This window comes from Hipposideros armiger, unplaced genomic scaffold (assembly GCF_001890085.2).
Source record: "Hipposideros armiger isolate ML-2016 unplaced genomic scaffold, ASM189008v1 scaffold_101, whole genome shotgun sequence".
NCBI lineage: Eukaryota > Metazoa > Chordata > Mammalia > Chiroptera > Hipposideridae > Hipposideros > Hipposideros armiger.
In genome coordinates this window covers 3,382,163-3,402,393 of record NW_017731451.1, presented here as the reverse complement: position 1 = coordinate 3,402,393, position 20,231 = coordinate 3,382,163, and the positions used below count along the sequence as shown (strand labels likewise).

Sequence of the window (20,231 nt, the reverse complement as noted above, 5' to 3'; positions counted from 1 at the left end):
CTGGCTGCTGGCCACACACGGTAGCCCATGGCAATCCACTGCCACAGGGACTGCAGCCCATGCCGTCACCGGCGACTCAGGCAGCCCAGCTCCAGGTTGAGCTGTTGTTCAGCATCTTAGCTGTGGAGGGCAGTGTTACTGGCCCTCATATGTGGGATCCGAACCGGGGCCCTCTGGCGTCCCAAGCCAGTTCTTAACCATCACGCCACTCGGCCGGCCCTCTTTTCTTTTTTTTTCCACAAGTTTTCTGATCTCTCTCTCCAAATACCAATCCTTAGTTATTTTTCCTTTAATTACTTGAATTAGTAGTACAATCATAGTTCTCTTTTCATCAAAATACTTTTAATAAAAAGTATTATCTAGTCTCAAAATTATTTCTAGTGAGATTTAATGGTTATTTCTGAGAAGTCTCTAACTTAATCCCTTTCTCTTCTATATTTATGTGGCTAGTTACTGATTATTTCCACCCACTGACAGCAAATCTTTCTCAAGTACACAGTTCATTTTGTCCAAAATAAGCTACCACTTCTCTCCCTTTTCAGTTGCTTATCTAGATATCTTTGTTCTGACCCAAAGCTGACAGGCACCTATAAGGGCAAAATGAGAAATTTTCTTTGAGGAGGGAGGTGCCTGCCTCACCTTCCCTTTCACGGTGTCAGGATAAACAAGTTGAGAGAGAAATATCTTGCAATTACAAAAATATGACAAAAATCTTCATTTTCATATTTGCTCTAGGAACAGAACTGTACAGTTTGTACAGTCTTAACTTCAGAGTTAAATACTACTTCATTCTAAAAGGATCTATTTCATAAGATGCACAAACATTAAAAAGTACACAATTGCGGGGAGTACCTGATAATCTGACGGCATGACAGGCCCGCCTGAGTTTGCGCCTGAAGGCCCTAGCCGTGGTTTCTTGTTTGGAGGCACCTGATTAAGGCCGGAGTCCTGACTGTGCTGCAGCCCTGCTCCGGCACCCCCGGCCCCAGCCCCGGCCCCTCCCGCAGTCCCGTTGGTCTGGGTGCTGTTCTGCTGTGGCGGGGGCGCCTGTGGAGGGGCTGCTGCCTGCTGTGGAGGGGCTGTGGCCTGCTGATGTTGGTTCTGTTGCTGTTGCTGATTCTTGTAAGGAAAAGAAAAAAAAGCAAGCTTGGTATGGAACTATATTCATAGGAAATTTCTTTCACTACTTGATATGCACATGTGACTGCTGACCCGACCTGTGGGGCAACCTGTGTGGGATACCAAAGTGACTGGAATGACTAGAGAATGCAGCAGCCAGGGAACCCAACATCCCCACAGGTCAAAGGACTGAGCCCTGACAGGACTCCTTCTCTAAAGTTCATTTAGACTGCCCAGTAATCCTCCAAATTAGAAACAGATATCCCACTGAAGACCACAAGGCACAAAGGAAATGGTTCTGCACGCATTAACAGCTCTAATGGTCTTTTCAATAGTGATTTTGGAAAAGTCGAGGGATGTGGGGAAGAGCCTTATGTCTCCAAGTATGATCAAGAACAGAATGATGCTTTGAAAAGCATAAAGTGATGGTAATGATGCAGAACAAAACAAAAGCAAGAATGAAGAATCAGGGAATAACACAGGCTACCAAACATATCAGGAAGTTCATTTATCTGTAAGCTCACTCCATTTCAAATTTCAAGGTACAATACAGTAACTACATATGTAATCAAATAAAAGGCGCTTAAATACAGAGATTATTAAATTAACGTCTCTTTTTGCCTCCCTTATTCTGGAAGTGAAAATGTACTGGGCAGTTCATACCTTATCACCTTTCTCTTCAGGTTCATCTTCATTTAGGAATTCCCGTTTAGGATATGGAATCTGGCAGCCAGCAAACACACTAAAAATCATTAAAAACAAAGAATACATGTCATGACCTAAAATCTACGATATCACTGACCTTGTTAATTTAAAATTCCACTTTTTTTTTCAATTTTCCTATTCTTCATCTGTGGCTGTTATTTGCTGGATGGCTCCCAACACAACTGAATTTAAGCATTAAAGAAAAGAACAATTCGGGGCCGGCCGAGTGGCACGATTGTTAAGAACTGGCTTGGGACGCCAGAGGGCCGCGGTTCGGATTCCACATATGAGGGCCAGTGACACTGCCCTCCACAGCTAAGATGCTGAACAACAGCTCAACCTGGAGCTGGGCTGCCGTGAGTCGCCGGCAATGGTGTGGTCTGCAGTCCCCTGCTGCAGGGGGTTACCATGGGCTACTGTGTGTAGCCAGCAGCCAGCGTGAGCGGCCAGCAGCCGCAGTGAGCGGCCGTCCAGAAGCCGGCGACTGATCTGCCTCACCTAGGAACAGCACAATGATGGTGCCAACTTGGGCCAGTGAAGCAACGTCCTCCACAGCTAGACTGAAGAACAAGACGACAGCAACTTGTCTGTTCCCCTTCCCCCAATTCCCCAGCACTGTTCCCATCCCCCCAATTCCCCAATAAAAATCTTAAAAAAAAAAAAAAAGAAAAGAACAATTCATTGTCTGAAGTTTTACACAAACGGTCATGTCCAATAACAAATCCTAACCGCTGTTAAGTGAGTTGACATATATGACATAGAAGTTTCTCCACACCAACTTCATCAGCAATAAAAATAAGCGAATTTGTATTTGTTTCAACAATGAAACTAGCTTTTTTTTTCTCAAGAAAAGCTGCACCTCTAATAAATCCAAGCACAATATATATACGTGGGTGTAAGCAAGGCTAGCGAAACAGAGGGGTTTCCTAGGGTGGCGGGCACACTGAATTTTAAATTCTCAGCTTCCTACTGGTTAGCTTTAAACTGTTCTGGTCGACTGATCTACAAAAGTCCCATCCATTCTCAGCTATGTTTTTATCTTAAAACTGACTAATGGTCATTCCTAAACTACTTGCTTTCATTCACAACTCTCTTCAGCTTTGCCTGTTTCAAAATACAGAACCTTGAGTCGTTTTTCTCCGAGGTAGTAGTAATCAAGAAAGTAAAACACTTCAGTAATGAGTGCTCTCTTGCTTTGAGCCACCACCTGACATCCTTGACCTGGAGCAAAGAACACAGAAAAGGTAGGGTACATACTCTAATGTTGGCAAGGGGTCCTCCTGAAAATAGGGGTCCTGCAGAGCCTGCTCTGAGGTAATTCTCTTGGTCGGATCCATAGTGAGGAGTTTCTGAAGCTAGAGCAACACGAAAGAAATTGATAGCACATGAAAAGGTTGTTTACAAGTAAGTGTTTTGACTTTTGTATTAATGTCTACCAGGATTAATGTCAAATGCCATTTTGTAAAGCTCACTGCACGACTGGTACACTATACACATTTACGAGTATATGTAACTGACAGAAATCAATAGCATTAAAACCCTTTTAGAATTTATTTTTCTGCAGACACATCATTAGAAAAAAATAAGGCTAGAAGTGAAGGATGGCATCTTAAAATAAAAATATTTAATTTTGTCCCAACTGCACCAATTTCCCTTCTTTCTAAAGAGAAGAATAGCTGGGAGAATTCATGGGAAAGTGGGATGAGGCTTTCAGCGCTGCCCTAAGGGTCTGACTTCCCAGTCTGGGAGAGATGCACCTACCAAGAGGAACACTTTGCTGTCAGGCTTGACCTTGTGTTTTTCCATGTACTTGATGAGGCTGCTGTTGGCGTACCTGTAAGGACAGAACAATCACACATCACTAGGAACACTCACGCCATTTATATTTTTTAGCGGAAAGCTCCAAGGTTGGTTTTCTTATAAGGTATATGTTTACGCCATTGTCTTTTCTGCTTAAAAAGGAACACATAACCAAATATTGGTAAATGCGTGAAAAAACAGGAATTGTTACACACCCACATGCAAGAGTTTGCATTGTTACAGTCACTTTGGAAATTATGCATTAACCATTAAAGTTGAAAATGTTGAGTATCTTATGGCCCTGCAATTTCTTTCCTAGGTACATACTCTAGTCTAAGAGATTTTTGCACATGTACATCAGGATACATGGACAAAAAATGTTCTTGGCAGCATTTTTGTCATAGAAAAAACTGTAAACAACCCAAATGTCTATCTACTAAAGAATGGGTAATTAAATTGTTATGTATTCACAGAATGGAATGTTAACAATAGTAGAAATGAATACAGAGGTTGAATGGGGGAAAAAAGCAAATTGCAGAACAATATGATACTGTTTATACAGAAAGTTCAAAGACAAACTGAACAATAGTTTATTTAGAGATACATACATATGTAGTAAAACCCTAATGAAAAATGAGGAATGATAACTACAAATTCAGAATAGTGGCTACCCTTTGGGAGGGATGTGAGCAGGAAGGGAGGGTACAAAGAACACTTCACTAATCTTCATAATATTATATTTCTTTGGTTGAGGAGTGTGTAAATGGGTATTCATTTCATTATTCTAAACAGACTACATATCATAGTTTCATCATGTATTTTCTTTCTATATATGAAACATTTGAAATTAAAAAGGTTAAAAATAGGTACCACATATGTTCATGGTAGAAAATTTAGAAAATATAGAAAAGTATAAAGAAGAAAATTAGAATCACTCATAAGCAAACCATTCAATGATAAAGAACCATTGTCAAGATTTTGATAATTTTCCTTCGACATTTTTATATATACACACATATATGTATGAATGATACAAACACTGAGGGATTTTTGTTTTGTTTTCATAAAATTGAGATCGTACTGTATGAATTGTTCCAAATTTTTTCACTTAATATTGTTTCCTAAACATTTTTCCTTGTCAAATGCTCTTTAAACTTATTATCTTGGGTGGTTGCACATCTCCTACTGTTACTAATATTGTTTGTTTGACAATAGTTATGAAATGCAGGTCCTTGGAGGTAAATCTGGGACACATTGTAGGGCGACGATACTGCAGAGCAGGTGAGATTCTAAGAGCCCTTCCAGACCCTGACTCAGTCCTTTACCAGTTTTGTGATCTTGGGCAGTTAATCAATCTCTAGGAAAGGATTTAGATTCCTCTTCTGAAAAATGAGCATTATAATTATACCTACTTCATAGAGTTGTTATGAGGATCCTATGAAAAAATGTAGGGAAAGGGCTTAGCATCATGCTTGGCACATAGTAAGCACTCAATTGTCTGCATGAGGCTGCCCTGATTGCTTTCACAGAATAAATTCTTGGAATTATTAGATCAAAGGATATGTACATTTCAAAGCCTTTTTATGTGCTCTAGAACCTCGCTATACAAACCTGGCCCTCAGATCTGTAGAAATGCAGATTCTCAGGCCATGTCCCAAGGCCCCCAGGTGATCTGTAGGTACATTAAAGTTTGAGAAGCCTTCAGTCTCACCAGTAGCATACAAGTAAGAATGTCCATTTTATTATATCCTTGCCAACACTGGGTATTTTCATTTAAAAAACCTTTGCCACGTGTATTAATTAAAAAAACAAAACAACTTTTCCTCCAATACCAGGAACAGTTTTATGCCAAGGTACCCACTAAGTTTGGATGGGAAGAAACTTTCAAGTTTATGTAGAAATGGAATCTGTCTACTTGTTTTTGGTTTCCACGTTGAATCAACTGAGTTAACACCAGACTCCAGGTTATTTGTTTCTATTATGATATAAAAGGTCTTAAACCTGAGCAATCCTATTGCTCAGTTCCCATGGAGGTTTCTTCTTATCTTTCCTAGTATTAAAGCTAAGCTGAATTGTTTGTCATTTTCTGAATTATCTTCTTCCTGATTTGCAACAGTTTAGGAGCAGAACGGTTTTCAAAGCAATTTAAATTCTTTATATACATTATGAAGCATTTTATCAGACCACATTTGTTTGGACATTCAATTTTTAAAGTCAACTTAATGATTTGCTTTTAATTCTATTTTGACCTTGCCTTCTAATGAGCTAAGTGCTGACACTTTAGAAAGAATATAGAAACTTCTATTGTTATCTTTCCTGATTCACTTTGAGAATAAGTTTTGGAGTTCTTTTCTTTTTATCTGATATAAGGAAAACAAATTATTCTTTTACTTATTATGCCATTTGAAATAATATTTTCTGGAACTTTTTAAAATTATATTTTATTTCAGTGACGTGTACGTGTTTGTTGCCACGCAGCTGCCCAGCCGTCTGTTCTCCCACGCCAACTCCTAAAAGAGAGGAGGTGTCTCGAACCCCATGAGACCGGGAGGAATGATTCCTGTAAAGCTTCCTCAGGGGGCGCCCCGGAAAGCTGGGACCCGATGGACCGATATTGGCTGACTCCCAATCCCCTTATCAGTAGGTTTAGAGATATATCCATTTTAGTGAGTTTTTAGCATAACGACTTTATCTCTGGGGGTCCTGCACCGCACATGCGCGCATGAAGGCATAGCATTTGTTGGAACACAATAGGACTTTCAGTAATGGCAGCCTGCAGGCATGGGTAATCCGGTTTAAACAAGTTCTCAGGCATGAGACTCACAGACCACAGAAAATTCAATCACACTTCCTGATTGAGGTATCAATAAAAGCTACACGTTGGCCCGATTGGGGGCTCAGTCTTGGAGAGACTTGAGTCCGCTGGCCCACTTGCATGTAACTCTTGGCTACTGTGTCTCTTTCTTAACCCTTCGCCGCCCCTTCTCGTTTCCCACTGCTCTTGTCGTGCCGGACATGACATGTATTATGTTAGATTTAGCTAATTTTTAATAAATCCCATTTTGTCTTATGTATCAGTAGTCTGCTTTTGTGTGGGTAGAACTGTTTGCTTAGGAAGCATGGGCTCTGATCTCTAAACTTTTCCTATTCCTTTTCTAACTGAATTTCACTTATCTTTTGAAATTTCTCTCCTTTTATTTCTGGTTGTTGTGAACACTACCATATTTTGTAAAAAAAAAAAAAAAATTTCCTTTGATCTTTAAATACTAAGTTAAATGCCTTCATTAATTTTCTCCATCTTTTATATTATTAGTGCATCTTTAATTACTTGAACCACTTTCTCTGAATACCCACTTGACAAGTAACTAATGAGCATGTATTATGTACCAGGCCCTGGGGATGCATATAATGATGTGTAAAATAGACATGACCCATACTATTTAGAGGGAAAGGCAGGTAAGTATTCAAAAGCTAACTGTAGTGCTAAGTAATCTGTGCAGAGGGAGGCAGCACAGGGTGCTGCAGGAGAGCCAAGAGGGAGTGTCCAACTCAGACCTGGAAGGTCAGGGGAGGACTCATCAGGTAAGTGATGCCCAAGCCAAGACCTAAAGGATAAGCGAAAAGATAAAGAGGAAGAGGAGTCACTCTGATGAAATGGGAGGGAGGAAAGTATATCCTAAACTGAGGTAAAAGCATGTGTAGAAATCCAGAGTATAAAGAGAGCTCAGGGTGTTTGAGGTTCTTCAAGAAATTCACGACATCTGGGCTACAGAGTGTAAAATGGAGAGTGGTTTAGGAGATGAATTTGGTGATGTAGAGGCCAAGGCCTTGTTAGCTGTATTAAAGAATAGAGTGCAAGGTGACTTAAGAGCAACTAGAAGACTGACACGATCAAATTTACTTACTAGCAATGATTGTAATAACAATGTAAAGACAGTGAGTGGGAATGAAGACTGCAGGTAGGAATACCACTTAGGAGGCCACTGCAGGATTCTAGGTGAGAGAGTGGTGGTCTGCACTTTCATAACAGCAGGGTACATAGAGAGAAACACAAAGATTCAAAGGATATTTAGAACAAAGAACTAACTAGATATACTAACTATTTGGACCTCAGGGGCGGGCAGGGGGTTTAAATGAAGAGTGAGATAGAAGAAGGATTAGGGATATCTCTCATGTCTTTGGCTTCAACAATTAGGTGAATCATGTACACTGAGTAGTATCATTAAGGTATCACAAGTATAAGATAGGAAGGAGAGGTTTAGGAGGACAAATGATGAATTCAGTTTTGGACATTTAATTTGAAGTAATTAGGGAATATTCAAGTTGGAATTCCACAAGGCAATTAGACAAATGGGTCTGAAACTTGGAAAAGAGATCTGAGTAGGATATATAAATTGTGAGTTATCTGCATAATTGGTGGTAAATTGTGTCCATCAGAATCATGGAGACTGCCTGGGAAAATGTCTAGAGTGAGAAGAGAAAACCTTGAGCAATATCAGTGTTATCTTATTGAGATGGATAGGTGTTGTATGAAAGGAGAGAAGGTTAGCACTCCTCTTGACAAGGAGTAGCAGATCCTTTGAGTCTGACAATGAGCATCTAACCATCGTTGTTTATTTTTTTGTTTTTATTTTTTTAATAGATGAGTAGAGGCAAAGGACCCTACCAAGGACTGCGTTAACAGAGGGGCCAAAAGTGACTAGTGCCATTCTCTACTTTTCTTTATGATGTCTGCTTTTGTTCCTACAAGCCATCCTGTCCTGAAAATTTTCCGTTAAACTACTCAAAAGAGAACCTCTTCGATCTTTTCCTCTAGGCATGCATATTTATAACAAACTCTTCCCATGCCATCACCTTTCCCGCCTCTTGTTTCTACTCAATGTACATGTCCCCACCAGTGCCTCAGATCCCAAGCCACGTGTTCTTCCTTCTGCCATCCTTCTTGGTTGCTAGCCCAGCATTTCAGTCACCAGTCATTACTCAGATCAAAATAAAATCACAGTGGTGGCCTTGAACTGAGCCTTTTATCATGCTAAAACAGAAGAGACATTTAAACTATCTATTGACCCTTAAATTCCTGGATGTTTTTAAATATTATGGTCTACTCCTAGCCTATATATGAACAACATCTGGAATAACTTCTTTAAATCATAGGTATAATTAATATACTAAAATCGAAGTTTCTGCTTTAAATAATAATCTATACCTGTTTTTTTAAAGGATTAATTTAAATAGTTTCCACTGAAGTGACTACTTATATTTAATATGGAATTACTTACGTTGTTCTTCTAAAGTCTTTTTGAAGTGTGGGGTATTCTGGCATCTTTCTAATATCTTCCCAGTCTTTATCTTTAAAAGAAAATTGAATAATATTGTTATAGAAAATAGTGTGCTACTTTTATCAAAACTCTCCTAGTTATTTTAGCTTAAAAATGAAAATACTTAAAATGTGCTTTTGAAAAGGAATGATTTTGAAATATGACTCAAATATTTTGAAAAGGAAAATAAATTACCTGCAGGAAACCCCATGACACTAAATATCCTATCTAGTTGATCATGATGAAAGGGATTGCTTGTTTTTATATCTTCCTGACGACAGTGAAAAATAGGTTCTGAAGTCAACAATTCAGCAAATATGCAACCTATTGCCCATATATCTATGAAGAAAGAAAAACACATTTTCGTACACATTTATTATATTTCTTCAGTTATAATTCCTGGGTATAATCACAACCTACATATAAAAATACTCTTCAGTGAGGTAATATGCAAAGTGCAAGTGCATTAAATAAACATATACATGAGACATGAATAGCTGATCATCATACAAAACACTAAACACCAAATAAAAAAACATTTACTTGAATATTTCCTGATGAAGATAAGCTTGGGAAACTCAATTTGGTAAAAAATGAATTTACTTTACATTTAGGCAAAAGCTTTTCTAACCACTATTAATAATTCAATTACTAAAGCATTCAGCAAATACAGAACATAATACTCAAGATCTGATACACTAAAAGAATGTCATCATCAGGTAAAGCAATACATTCCTTTAAAGCAATCAAATGCATAATGATAGAGCACATTTTCTGAGATGTGAGTCTAGACCAAGAGTACAGACTATATAAAATGATCTGGAAAAAACTCATCTTTTTTCTAAAAGACTACCAACTTCAGTTTTTTTCAACAAATTGTAAGGTCTAAAAGCTGATAAATATACCAGTAGATATCAGTAGAGATAAGTGTTATCTAAACATATTCACTTAGATGTTTCCCCAATCCTCCAACATCTTGGGATAAAGTTAGGCATCTTTAAAAGTGTTATTAATTACTTCAAATCACCAAATCCAATAGATTATTCTATTTGGATTTTATACATTAAAAAACTAATTTAGGGGGCTGGCCGAGTGGCGCGATGGTTAAGAACTGGCTTGGGACGCCAGAGGGCCCCGGTTGGGATCCCACATATGAGGGCCAGTGACACTGCCCTCCACAGCTAAGATGCTGAACAACAGCTCAACCTGGAGATGGGCTGCCGTGAGTCGCCGGCCACGGCGTAGGCTGCAGCCCCTGTGGCAGTGGGTTGCCATGGGCTCCCGTGTGTAGCCAGCAGCCAGCGTGAGCGGCCAGCAGCCGCAGTGAGCAGCCGTCCAGAAGCTGGAGACTGATCTGCCTCGCCCAGGAAGAGCGCAATGATGGTGCCAACTTGGGCCAGTGAAGCAACGTCCTCCACAAATAGACTGAAGAACAACAACAAATAAAGACAGCAACTTGTCTGTTCCCATACCCCCAATTCTCCAATTAAAAAAAAAAAAATCTTAAAAAACAACAACAAAAAAAACTAATTTAGATTCTGAGACCATGTTATATTCACAATGCTTTGCCAAGTATACAAGTGAATTAATTTTTGTGATATGTATATTCATACATACCCATTTAAATAAATGCTGTTTAATAAATATTTTTTTTAAAGTTAGTAATGCATGGACTGTGGTATAGTATAGAAAAGTACAGTGTTTAGTAGCCTACTAAATGTGGAAATCACATCCTGTAGACAAGCTAAATAAGAAAAAACCCTAATTATATCCATTAGCTAGAATTAGTGTTTGTGTGCTTTTATAAAACACATATCTCACATATCTGACTCTATTCAGGAATGGTTCCCTTCCACATAAGTTAGTCTTTTGGATAATGGGAACATATCCCTTCAATAACTATTTTTTATTACACCATTACCTGCCTTCTTAAGAGGCTATAAAATATAATTTAATCTTTTTTAATGACATAGGAGGGTCATCATCATCCTGAACATTCATCACTAAAAAGTAAAGCAGTAACACTGTTCAGTGTCTACTTTTTAATTCTTTCTCTCTCCCACATCATGCTGGTCGTCACTCTTGCCCCTGATAGGGCTGCCTCTGACAATCCCATCTCTCTTCCTGCTGGCTGCCCTACTGAGCATTAAACGGGGACTACTACTGTATGTTACTGGTCATGCCACTTCCTGGTTTGTCCTCCATTCAATGGACAGGAGCCAGGACCTGGATTTCCCTGAGAATTGATAAGAGAAAGAACCTCAGTGTAGCTGGTCGTGTTAAATTCTATGGTTTCCTGCCTCACATTAGCCTCTAATTTTAAATGGTCATCTAGCTCCTGTACCATAGACACCCACTACTCAGCTCTCTTTATTCCATTAATAACTTGTTCTCCTGTCTCTCTCTCACACTCACATATATACACACGGCCACACAGCCACTCCGCTCCCCCACTAAATGTCATTCCATAAACCTGTGCTGATATCAATCATCAAACTTTCTTATTTCTATGCTTTTAATAGAAATAATATTCGTTTCTACTGCTATCCTACTTCCTACCTTATGCCCTGGGTCTCATCATCAGTCCTGTTCTAAGACACCACCTGCTGCTTCCAGCTACCATTCCCACCTGCTCTGGCTCACTTTCAGTCTCTTCCTATGCTCGGATGCCTTCTGAGGCTGTCTAAGAGATTTCACTGTTCTCAATAGAAAGAGAGACCTAATAACAGAAAAAGCAAACAGAATTCTAACAGTCAAAAATACAGCCCTACAGCAAAAGTCACTCATTGAAATGTAAGTAGAGTCAGGCTGCGATTTTAACTCCTCATTCTTAGGACTACTCCATTCCTTCCATTTGCTTTTTGTAGTTCTCCTTCCTTCACCCTTCACAGATAGCTACCATGTCCGCTGCTGACAGTGTGGCCCTGGCTGCCTCTGACATGGAGCCTTACTGTGGGCTCACCTGCTAGGGGGAGGGTCTAAGGTCGGCTTACACTCCTCTCCTGTCAAACACACGCTGGTTTTCCACACGGTGCTGAAGCTACACACAGGCTTTTCCACTAATTTAACAAAATCCTTCAGTAATATTTATGAAGTATTAAAATATCCCAGCCCTGTGCTAGCGTCTCAATCCCCGGACAAAGTATAAATGTGTTCTGGGTGCCTGGGTTTTGCAGTAATCAGATCTCTCAATGAATGAGGACATTACTATATTTAACTTTTTATTTCCCTTTTTACTGATGAATAGGTTAATTATCAGTCTAATCTTTCCAAATGTAAGAACTTCCTTTGCAGTTCTTTGGGTGTCACCAGGTTTTTCATGAGCTTAACAGAGAAAGGGTTGTGCTTCCCTGTCTGTAAAAGAAACTCTAAAGACATATACTTAGCAAGTTAAGGTACCTTATAGAACTAGTCCTTCACATTAACAGTACTGTTTACTCCTTCCCTGTCCTCTCTTTTTACCTCCTTTTAAAGAAATCTCTAGGTTTAAGAAGGGCTCTCTCTTCCTGACTCCCTCCCTTAGTTTGCAGCTGGGCCCTCTGAGGACAATATAGTGACAAAAATCTCTGATGCTTCTGTTCTGAATCGGACTTTAAATCCTACAGAGAGTGTGTTTATAACAGATTTTCTTACTTAGTAGTTTTTACTTTGAGAGATGGGAAGATGCGGAGCACATCTAATCTACCCAGGCTCTATTTTATACCTTAATGGAGAAACTGCCATTCTGATAACTGTAATGGCAAGAGAATTAAAATTAGTCTTATTATTTCTTGCTTAGGAAAGGCTGACTAACTTTACCCCAGACAGAAGGGGCTCTTCCAAGACCACACTACTCCCGTTTTTCTTTCTGTGAAGAAAACAATTCTAAACCTTTCTCAAGTTCTTCTGATCAATAGTAGCTAAGTGCAAAATAAAATTTGCATGTTATCATTTCCATAGTAACTCAACAGGATCAGAGACCTCTATTCTCTGAAAGAAAATGCTTCCTTCTTTTAAAAGAACCATTTTCTCCTATACGCTTAAAAATCCAAATCTATCAGACTATAAAATCTAGGAATATAGAAGACAACAGGACTTTTACAAAGAGATATAAAGTGGTTTTTACAAAGCAGCTTTATTATTATGCCATTTGGTATTTATGATAATTTGATACTAACACAGTAAATCATTCTAGACCGACTTACCAATGGCCTTTGTATAATGCCTTGCACCAAGCAAAAGTTCTGGGGCCCGATACCAAAACGTCACAACTACTGGATCCAAATCTGCTAGTGGCTTGAGAGGAGAGTTGAATAATCTGGCAAAACCCATGTCAGCTAAAAAATAAAATAAATTAATATCAAACTCAGTTTGGCTTGCTATTGGAACCATGCAAGGTTGATGACAATCGTTGCTAACCTTATGTAATACTTTTCCTCCCTTTTCAACCAGTGGTCTGTACCAGGTACTAGACTTCTCCTTCTGAAGTACATACTATTATTGTGCCTATTTTACTGATGAAGAAACTGAGTGTTAAAGCTTTTCTGACTTGTCCAAAGTCATAGAGCTATTAAATACAGAATAAGAATTAGAATCCAGATCTGACTTCAGATTCTTGTCTTTAAGAGACTGTTACAATAATATTCTTAGACTCTTTTTTAAAATCAAAGATAGTCTAAAAGTTTCCATAATTAATTATGACTTCTGTATGACTATACATCTAAAAATGGACTATATCTTATAGTTCAGGGTGCACTGGGGTAGGTTCTTAAGGACTCATGAAAGCTAATCTGTACACATCTCTTCTCAACTCTGAGTTCAGTGGCATCATGTTGGTGATTTGAAATTGGCTCCGGTGGGAATATTTACATCATGGAAATGGCAAATGCTACAAATTGGGGCTTTTTCCCCCAGAGAGCCAGTTACCAGCAACATCACACACGTTTCCAAGAACACGTACAGATCTATGAGATAATTTGTTGTAATTCAGCATTTAACAAAGATCTATACCAAAGCTGATTGAAATATTATTAAAGGAGGACAAAAATAGTAAAAATAATATTTATTACTAAATAAGGTCCCAGAGACTATCTTATTTTCTTAAGACTTCATAAACAAGAAATATATTATATCTACAAAGCACTGTAGAATTTACCAACTGTTTTTATATACTGGTACATCATATATTACTTAATATGTTCATCATAAGAATGCTGGTTTAGTAAGTATTTTTGGTCCCCACTTGTGAGATAAAGAATCTAAGGCCCAAAGCAGTTAAAAGAATTGCCCATGGTCACAGGGACAGTCAGTAAAGAGACCAGTACTCACACAAAAACCATGTTAGAATCTAGCAGCTACATCCTTAACCACTGACCTGACGTCCTATAAGTTATACATATCATAATTGTATGTCACACAGGCAAAATCACAAGAATTATAAACCTCTGTAATTTGAAACATATAATATACACAGTATATTTTTATTATAAGGGGCCTCAGTGTACTATAAAAGCACAAATAGTACATAAAATTTCAACTAGAGAATCATTTAATCTAAAACTAATATGTTATAATATAACATATATTAAAGTTTTAATTTACAGTGATATTATTTCTTTAAAGTTTAATAATTTATAAGACTTTCTGAAAATGCTTTGGAGAAGCCAGGTATTAAAAATAAAGCTACACAAGGAAGCCTGTGCTAATGCCTACTCTTTCTTAACTAAATTTCCATATAGCAAACAAGTATTTAAAACCATTTTACCAATATTACCCCCACTTCAAAGCACGGCTTTATATATTTAACAGAAGCTAATGGTTGCTGATGGCAAAGTTGTATGATGGAATGCTGTTCCGCCCGCTGAAACGCATTTTGTTTTGAAATAAAGGCCAAAGCCAGTATTTCTCCCCTTATTCTCTACCTCTTTAGTTTTAGCTAAGCCACATCTATTCACTGTCAAATAAAATCAAGGCCAGAGGACACAATAAACATTCTTAAAAACAATTCCTGTTTATTGTATAAACTTCAAAGGAATTTCAAACCATTTTTCAAATAGTTACCAATTTATACAAAAGGTAACTAGCCTAAACATCACTAACAGCTGTTTTCCTACAATTAGATGACTGAAATTTTTAATTTGATTGGTAGCAGTAGTAAAATTCTGGTGTGGGTGCTAATTAGGCAGTATCAAATGAGAGAAAAACAGCAAAAGACATTGTCTACCACTAAGGAGCTTACATGAGTGAGTGACAAGATATATAGAGTAGACAAAAATAAAATAGGGTAAGTACTGTAAGAATAAAGGAAAGTTGCTACTAGTTTCTACTTGACTCTAAGTCCCTTGAGGGAAGAGTCTATGTCTCTTTCATGGTTTCACCTGGAATGATGTTTGATACACCTTTGCCGAAGTGGACTAAATTGAAAAGTATATTTTGAGCTGGATTCTGAATGATGAATTATTGTGAACAGTAAAGAAGGCAATAAACGTTTTAGGCAAGGCCTGGGAAGGCTTTGGGCTGCTGAGGAAGGGAAGGCTAAGATATAGGAAAGGGTATAATGTGTTTTCCATTAGATTATTCTTATCAGTCAAAAAAGAACTGTATTAAAGTGTTAAGCATAGGCACCAGAGGATCACAAATTTTTTAAAAATAATGTGCTATTAAGACAAAATTTAAAGCAAATTAACAACTAGATTGTTTGTTTACTTGACCTTTATTATTAATTATTGCTTACTTTTAACCCTGGTTTTATCCCTAATCTTGGATAGAATTATAATACTAAAACTCTTTAACAGTAAGGCAGTTAACTAGCCTGGCTAGAATGTAGGATTTATGTTGAGAAATAGTGGAGATATTTGGGAGTGGTAAGGAGAAGACTTTAAGTTTGGGTGACTGGGTTAAATGTGCTGACTGGTGCTTAAAGCAGAAGATGATGATGAATTTGGTTTGGAATAATGGAGTATAAATTACCAACAGGGCTACTAAATAGAGATCAGAGTTTACCTAGGGTGAGAGAACAGAATCTGAGATCCAGTTCTTAGAATAATTTTCATACAACCCAAGATTTTAAGGCCACAACTTATCAATTCCCAAAAAAAGTAATTATACAGGGAGGCCATGTCCCAAGCCAGTGCCTAGGGTGTCTTGAAACAAAAGTTTAAAAGGAGTGAGAGGCAATAGTGAATAAAATACAGAAGTAACAGCAAAAGTAATATATAGAAAACTGGAATTATGCGATGTCATATAGACCAAGAAAAAAGAGTCTCAAGGCCAGAATGGTCAGAAGAGCACATGGCTAAGGCAGTAAAGGAATATGGTGACTAAACACAGGCCACTAGATTTGGTAAGACAGAGGTCAAAGGTGTCCTTTTAGAGAGAAGTTTCAATTGAGGGATGGAATTAGAGGCTGGATTATAACAAATTAGAGTGAGTGGAACCCATGGGTGAATATCATGTGTTCTAGAAGTAGAGGAACAAAGGAAAAAATAGAACAAATGGCAAAGAAAACAAAATGAATATGAGAAGATTTATTTTAAGATTGGGAATCATGAATGTTTAAAGGTTAAGAGGAGAAACTAGAGAAGGGGAGAATGGAGATCCTGTAATACGAGGAGCTTAAGGACAGGAGGAAGACATTTAGAAGCTAAGAAAGGCACTAGATGAGACATAGGAGGGAAGAGTCACTCTTTTCTCTGACAGTTTCAAAGGCAGAGCTGTGCTGACGAAAAGTGGTCAGTGAGGTCACACCAGGTAGCTTTGATATTACTAGATAGTAATGTTTATAGGAAAGAGACTCTGGACTTGGAATTCCAGGCTCTGGACTTGGAAAGGCTGAACAAGCTACAACCTCTCTAAATCCAGCTTTGCTTATCTGCAACATCTACCATAGAGGGTAGCTGTGTCAAACAATGAGGTAACATGAAAGCATCTATCACACTGGATAGTAAACTGCTTATTTTACTGTCTCTCACAGGAGGACCGTCCTTTCTCTCTCCTTTACTTTCACCAGAGGCTAGCAAAAAGTAGGTACTCAAAAAAAGCCTGTAAGAAAAAGAGGGTAAGAGTGAGCGAGAAACAAGGGAGGCATGGTAGAAAGAGGATGCAGAGGGAAGAGGCAGGCAAGGGAGAAAAAGAGGAAAGCAGTAACCTGGTTCTTAACTAACAACAACAAAACTTTTGAATGACTGAATCTCAGTAAACTCAGAGTAGAGGTTTAAAAAAAGGGAAGTTGGTTTAAAACAGCTTCTTCAGGAAATGGGGTAGCGAATTAATCGAAGAAGTAGAAGACCAAGCCGCAGGGCAGACTTGGTCGAAGTAGGACAGAATGAATTTGCAATAGGTCATATTAGCACAATTTTGCACCACCCTTAGCATGATATATTCTAAGAGCAAAGACAGCAGGTTGATGAAACAAAATTTATTTTAAAATCCTCCTAAAAAGCATTGAATATTCAATAAATATAATTTCTATTAAAAGAAATTAGAATATGTAATAAATATGTACAGTGTCAGATGGGTAATAGACTTACTGGGGTTATCACTTTGTGAGGTATTATATATAAATATCTAATCACTATACTGTTTTTGTACACCTGAAACTAATATAATATTGTATATCAATGGTAATTGAAAATTAAATTAAAAAAAGAAAAAAATCAAGTAGACAGAGGTATAAAAAAATCTTTTAAAAAATTAAAATGAAGAATTTCTTAGCTCATTTTCTCCCAAATATGTCATGGGTATAAATGATGCCAATTTCTTTTAGAAACTTCAGGGCTAAAGGAAATTTTAACACTTTGTAAACGGGCATTTTTCTCTATACCTGAGTTAACTCGTCTCCCGCGCTTTGGTATAAAAAGTGCTATGACGAGTTTACTCGTTTCCCGCAAACAATATGTTAATATACAGATTAAGACTCCTGCCAGTGCCTTAATCAAAGACTGGCAAGTAAGAGAGTCTATAAACATATATATTCATTTGGAAAACATATGTTGGTACCTGGCACAGGACCTGTGTGGGGCAGGGAGCAAGACATCCGTGAAAATCTCTGTGTATTAGGTCAGGGTGGGAAGGATGTATGCAGGGAAAGAACACTTGGTAAAGCTGAGACAAAGCAAGATTTAGGAGATTATGTTCAGGGGGACCGTGCAGGGCAGTAACAGTGGCATAAACACTCGTGTGGGATTTTTTATGGGCATGAATTTTTTGTGGGCTTGCTTGCCTCAGTTTAGAGTTAGAAAACCTTATTTTGTGAATAAACCTGAGGGGTTTCACAAACTATCTCTGCATTTCCCAACATCTTTTCTAAAAATATCATGAGGAAGTAATTTTAAAGTTAGCTACTTACATAAGAATATTAAAAAGGGAAATCATCTTTGCAGTCACTTCAGTTTCTTAATAAATTCTTTTAGAAAAAATTACCTACCTATTTTGACTCTCCCCCTCTCAGGACCTTCTCCCATTACTAGGATATTTGCTGGTTTCTAGAAATAAAAAATAGAGCATTCAAATTACTATGTTTATTCTTTTGACATGCTCTAAAATGGAAACAAAGTTCTTATAATATGACAATATCATTTCTGTATGTTCATCAAAACTATAATCAAATATTAAGTACCCTCTACATAGTTACAGCATTTGACATCCTTGAAGTTAACACTAACTTTCCATAAATATCTTTGCTATGGAAACATCTTACTTTCAAAATTATATCATATAAATAATTACAAAGGAATTAAAGCTATCATTTCTATTTACCCTATAGAAGTAATGAGCAATAATTTTAAAAAGTGTACAAATTATAAACTGTCCGCTTGCTGCCTACAACAGAGTCTTTGTGGTTGAAAATTATATACAAAATTTCAAACCACAACATTTCATTTAAATGAATCAAATGGAATATTCCTTGCTAAATATTTCTAAACTACTATAGGACAACATGATCAACATTCAACACGCTCCATTAAAATTCATTTGTTTTCAGCTATATTTCAATCAAAAGTGAGAAATTCCAAATATAATTTCAAGATGTAAGAAAATAAAAACCAAGGCTAATACAAAGCTATATAACGAAAAGAGCAGACTGCAAATTTATCCACCATCTTTCAAATCATCCTCATTTGTAGACATTTGGAAACAAAGGAATCGTGGAGATAGGCCTTTGGACAAGTCTCCTGTGTAAACTGTTGTCCAAGGTCTTCTTGGCTAAAATGGAGGAGTTACGGAGCTGATCAACACCTTAAAGGAGAAATTAACAGGACTTTGTGACTACTTGAAGTCAGAAGATTAAGACAAAGGATGATACAGATTTCACCAAGGTTTTGAGTTTATGTAACTAGAAGAATGATGGTGTCTTTATGAAGGAAAGCTATGAGAGGTACTGCTTTGGGAGGGGGAACCATGAAGAGATGGAGATGACATATTCAGTTTAAGGAAGATGAGATGTTGACTAGCCAAGGGAGTAGAAACCGGAGAATTGGGATTTGAAAGTTGTTAATGGAGTGTGATAACTGAAGACAAAAGATAAGATTAGTTTACCATAGCAGAAAGAAAAAAATAGCATCAGACAACCCCAAACATTGAAAATTCAAGTTTGACAACTATTTATCAAAGATCCATTATGTATAAAACATCAAAGGGAAAGACAGGCAGACAGCTTTTTAGAATACAAGGCATTATGAAAAGTACCAAAATAGCAAAATAAAATGCCGGAAATAAATGAGTCTTCTCAGTGAATGTTAGTTAGTCTTTAGGAAGGAGATGGCCTTGGATGAATCTAAGGATGACTAAGATTTTGATAAATATAAACAAAAGAATGACTTTTCAGACTCAAGAAACCCTGTAAATAAGGACGTGGTCACATAAAAACACAGACATGGCATACTAAGAGAGCCTACAAGTGTTCTGATATGACTAGAGCATAGAATGCTTAGTGTAGAAATAAGGTTAGAAACTATGTTGGGAATAAAATGCCACATTACATTAAAGAAACCAGAGTTTATTCTACAGACTAAGCTGAGACAGAATAGTGAGATAATCAGATCTGTATTTATGAAAAATGTCTGGTAGCAATGTGAAGAATGAATTGGAAAGGATGGATAGACCTCAAAGTACAGACAGAGAGACCAATTGGAAATGGGCTACAACAGTCTAGGCAAAAGTAAGGGCACCTAACTTGTGATGATGGTCATAGACAAATGTATTAGAGCATTTCACGGTAGAAGTTCAATGCTTGGCATGGCTTTTTTACACCACTTTCTCCACCCTCCACAGTCATTCACTTAACAAATACTGACTGAGCACATACTAAGT

At 37.6% G+C, this 20,231-nt stretch overlaps 1 protein-coding gene across 5 annotated transcripts in view; it reads right to left on the bottom strand.

Annotated features, from left to right (window-relative positions):
* CDK19 (cyclin dependent kinase 19) overlaps positions 1 to 20,231 on the bottom strand; it is a 183,725-nt gene that overhangs the window by 7,157 nt on the left and 156,337 nt on the right. For all 5 annotated transcript variants that reach the window (XM_019646349.1, XM_019646346.1, XM_019646345.1 and 2 more), the window contains 8 exons: positions 18,346 to 18,403; positions 13,127 to 13,258; positions 9,138 to 9,281; positions 8,904 to 8,973; positions 3,586 to 3,658; positions 3,082 to 3,179; positions 1,783 to 1,861; positions 853 to 1,119 (listed from right to left, as the gene is read on the bottom strand). In XM_019646349.1, the coding sequence (XP_019501894.1) occupies positions 853 to 1,119; positions 1,783 to 1,861; positions 3,082 to 3,179; positions 3,586 to 3,658; positions 8,904 to 8,973; positions 9,138 to 9,281; positions 13,127 to 13,258; positions 18,346 to 18,403 (921 nt within the window). The remainder of the gene's footprint in view (positions 1 to 852; positions 1,120 to 1,782; positions 1,862 to 3,081; positions 3,180 to 3,585; positions 3,659 to 8,903; positions 8,974 to 9,137; positions 9,282 to 13,126; positions 13,259 to 18,345; positions 18,404 to 20,231) is intronic.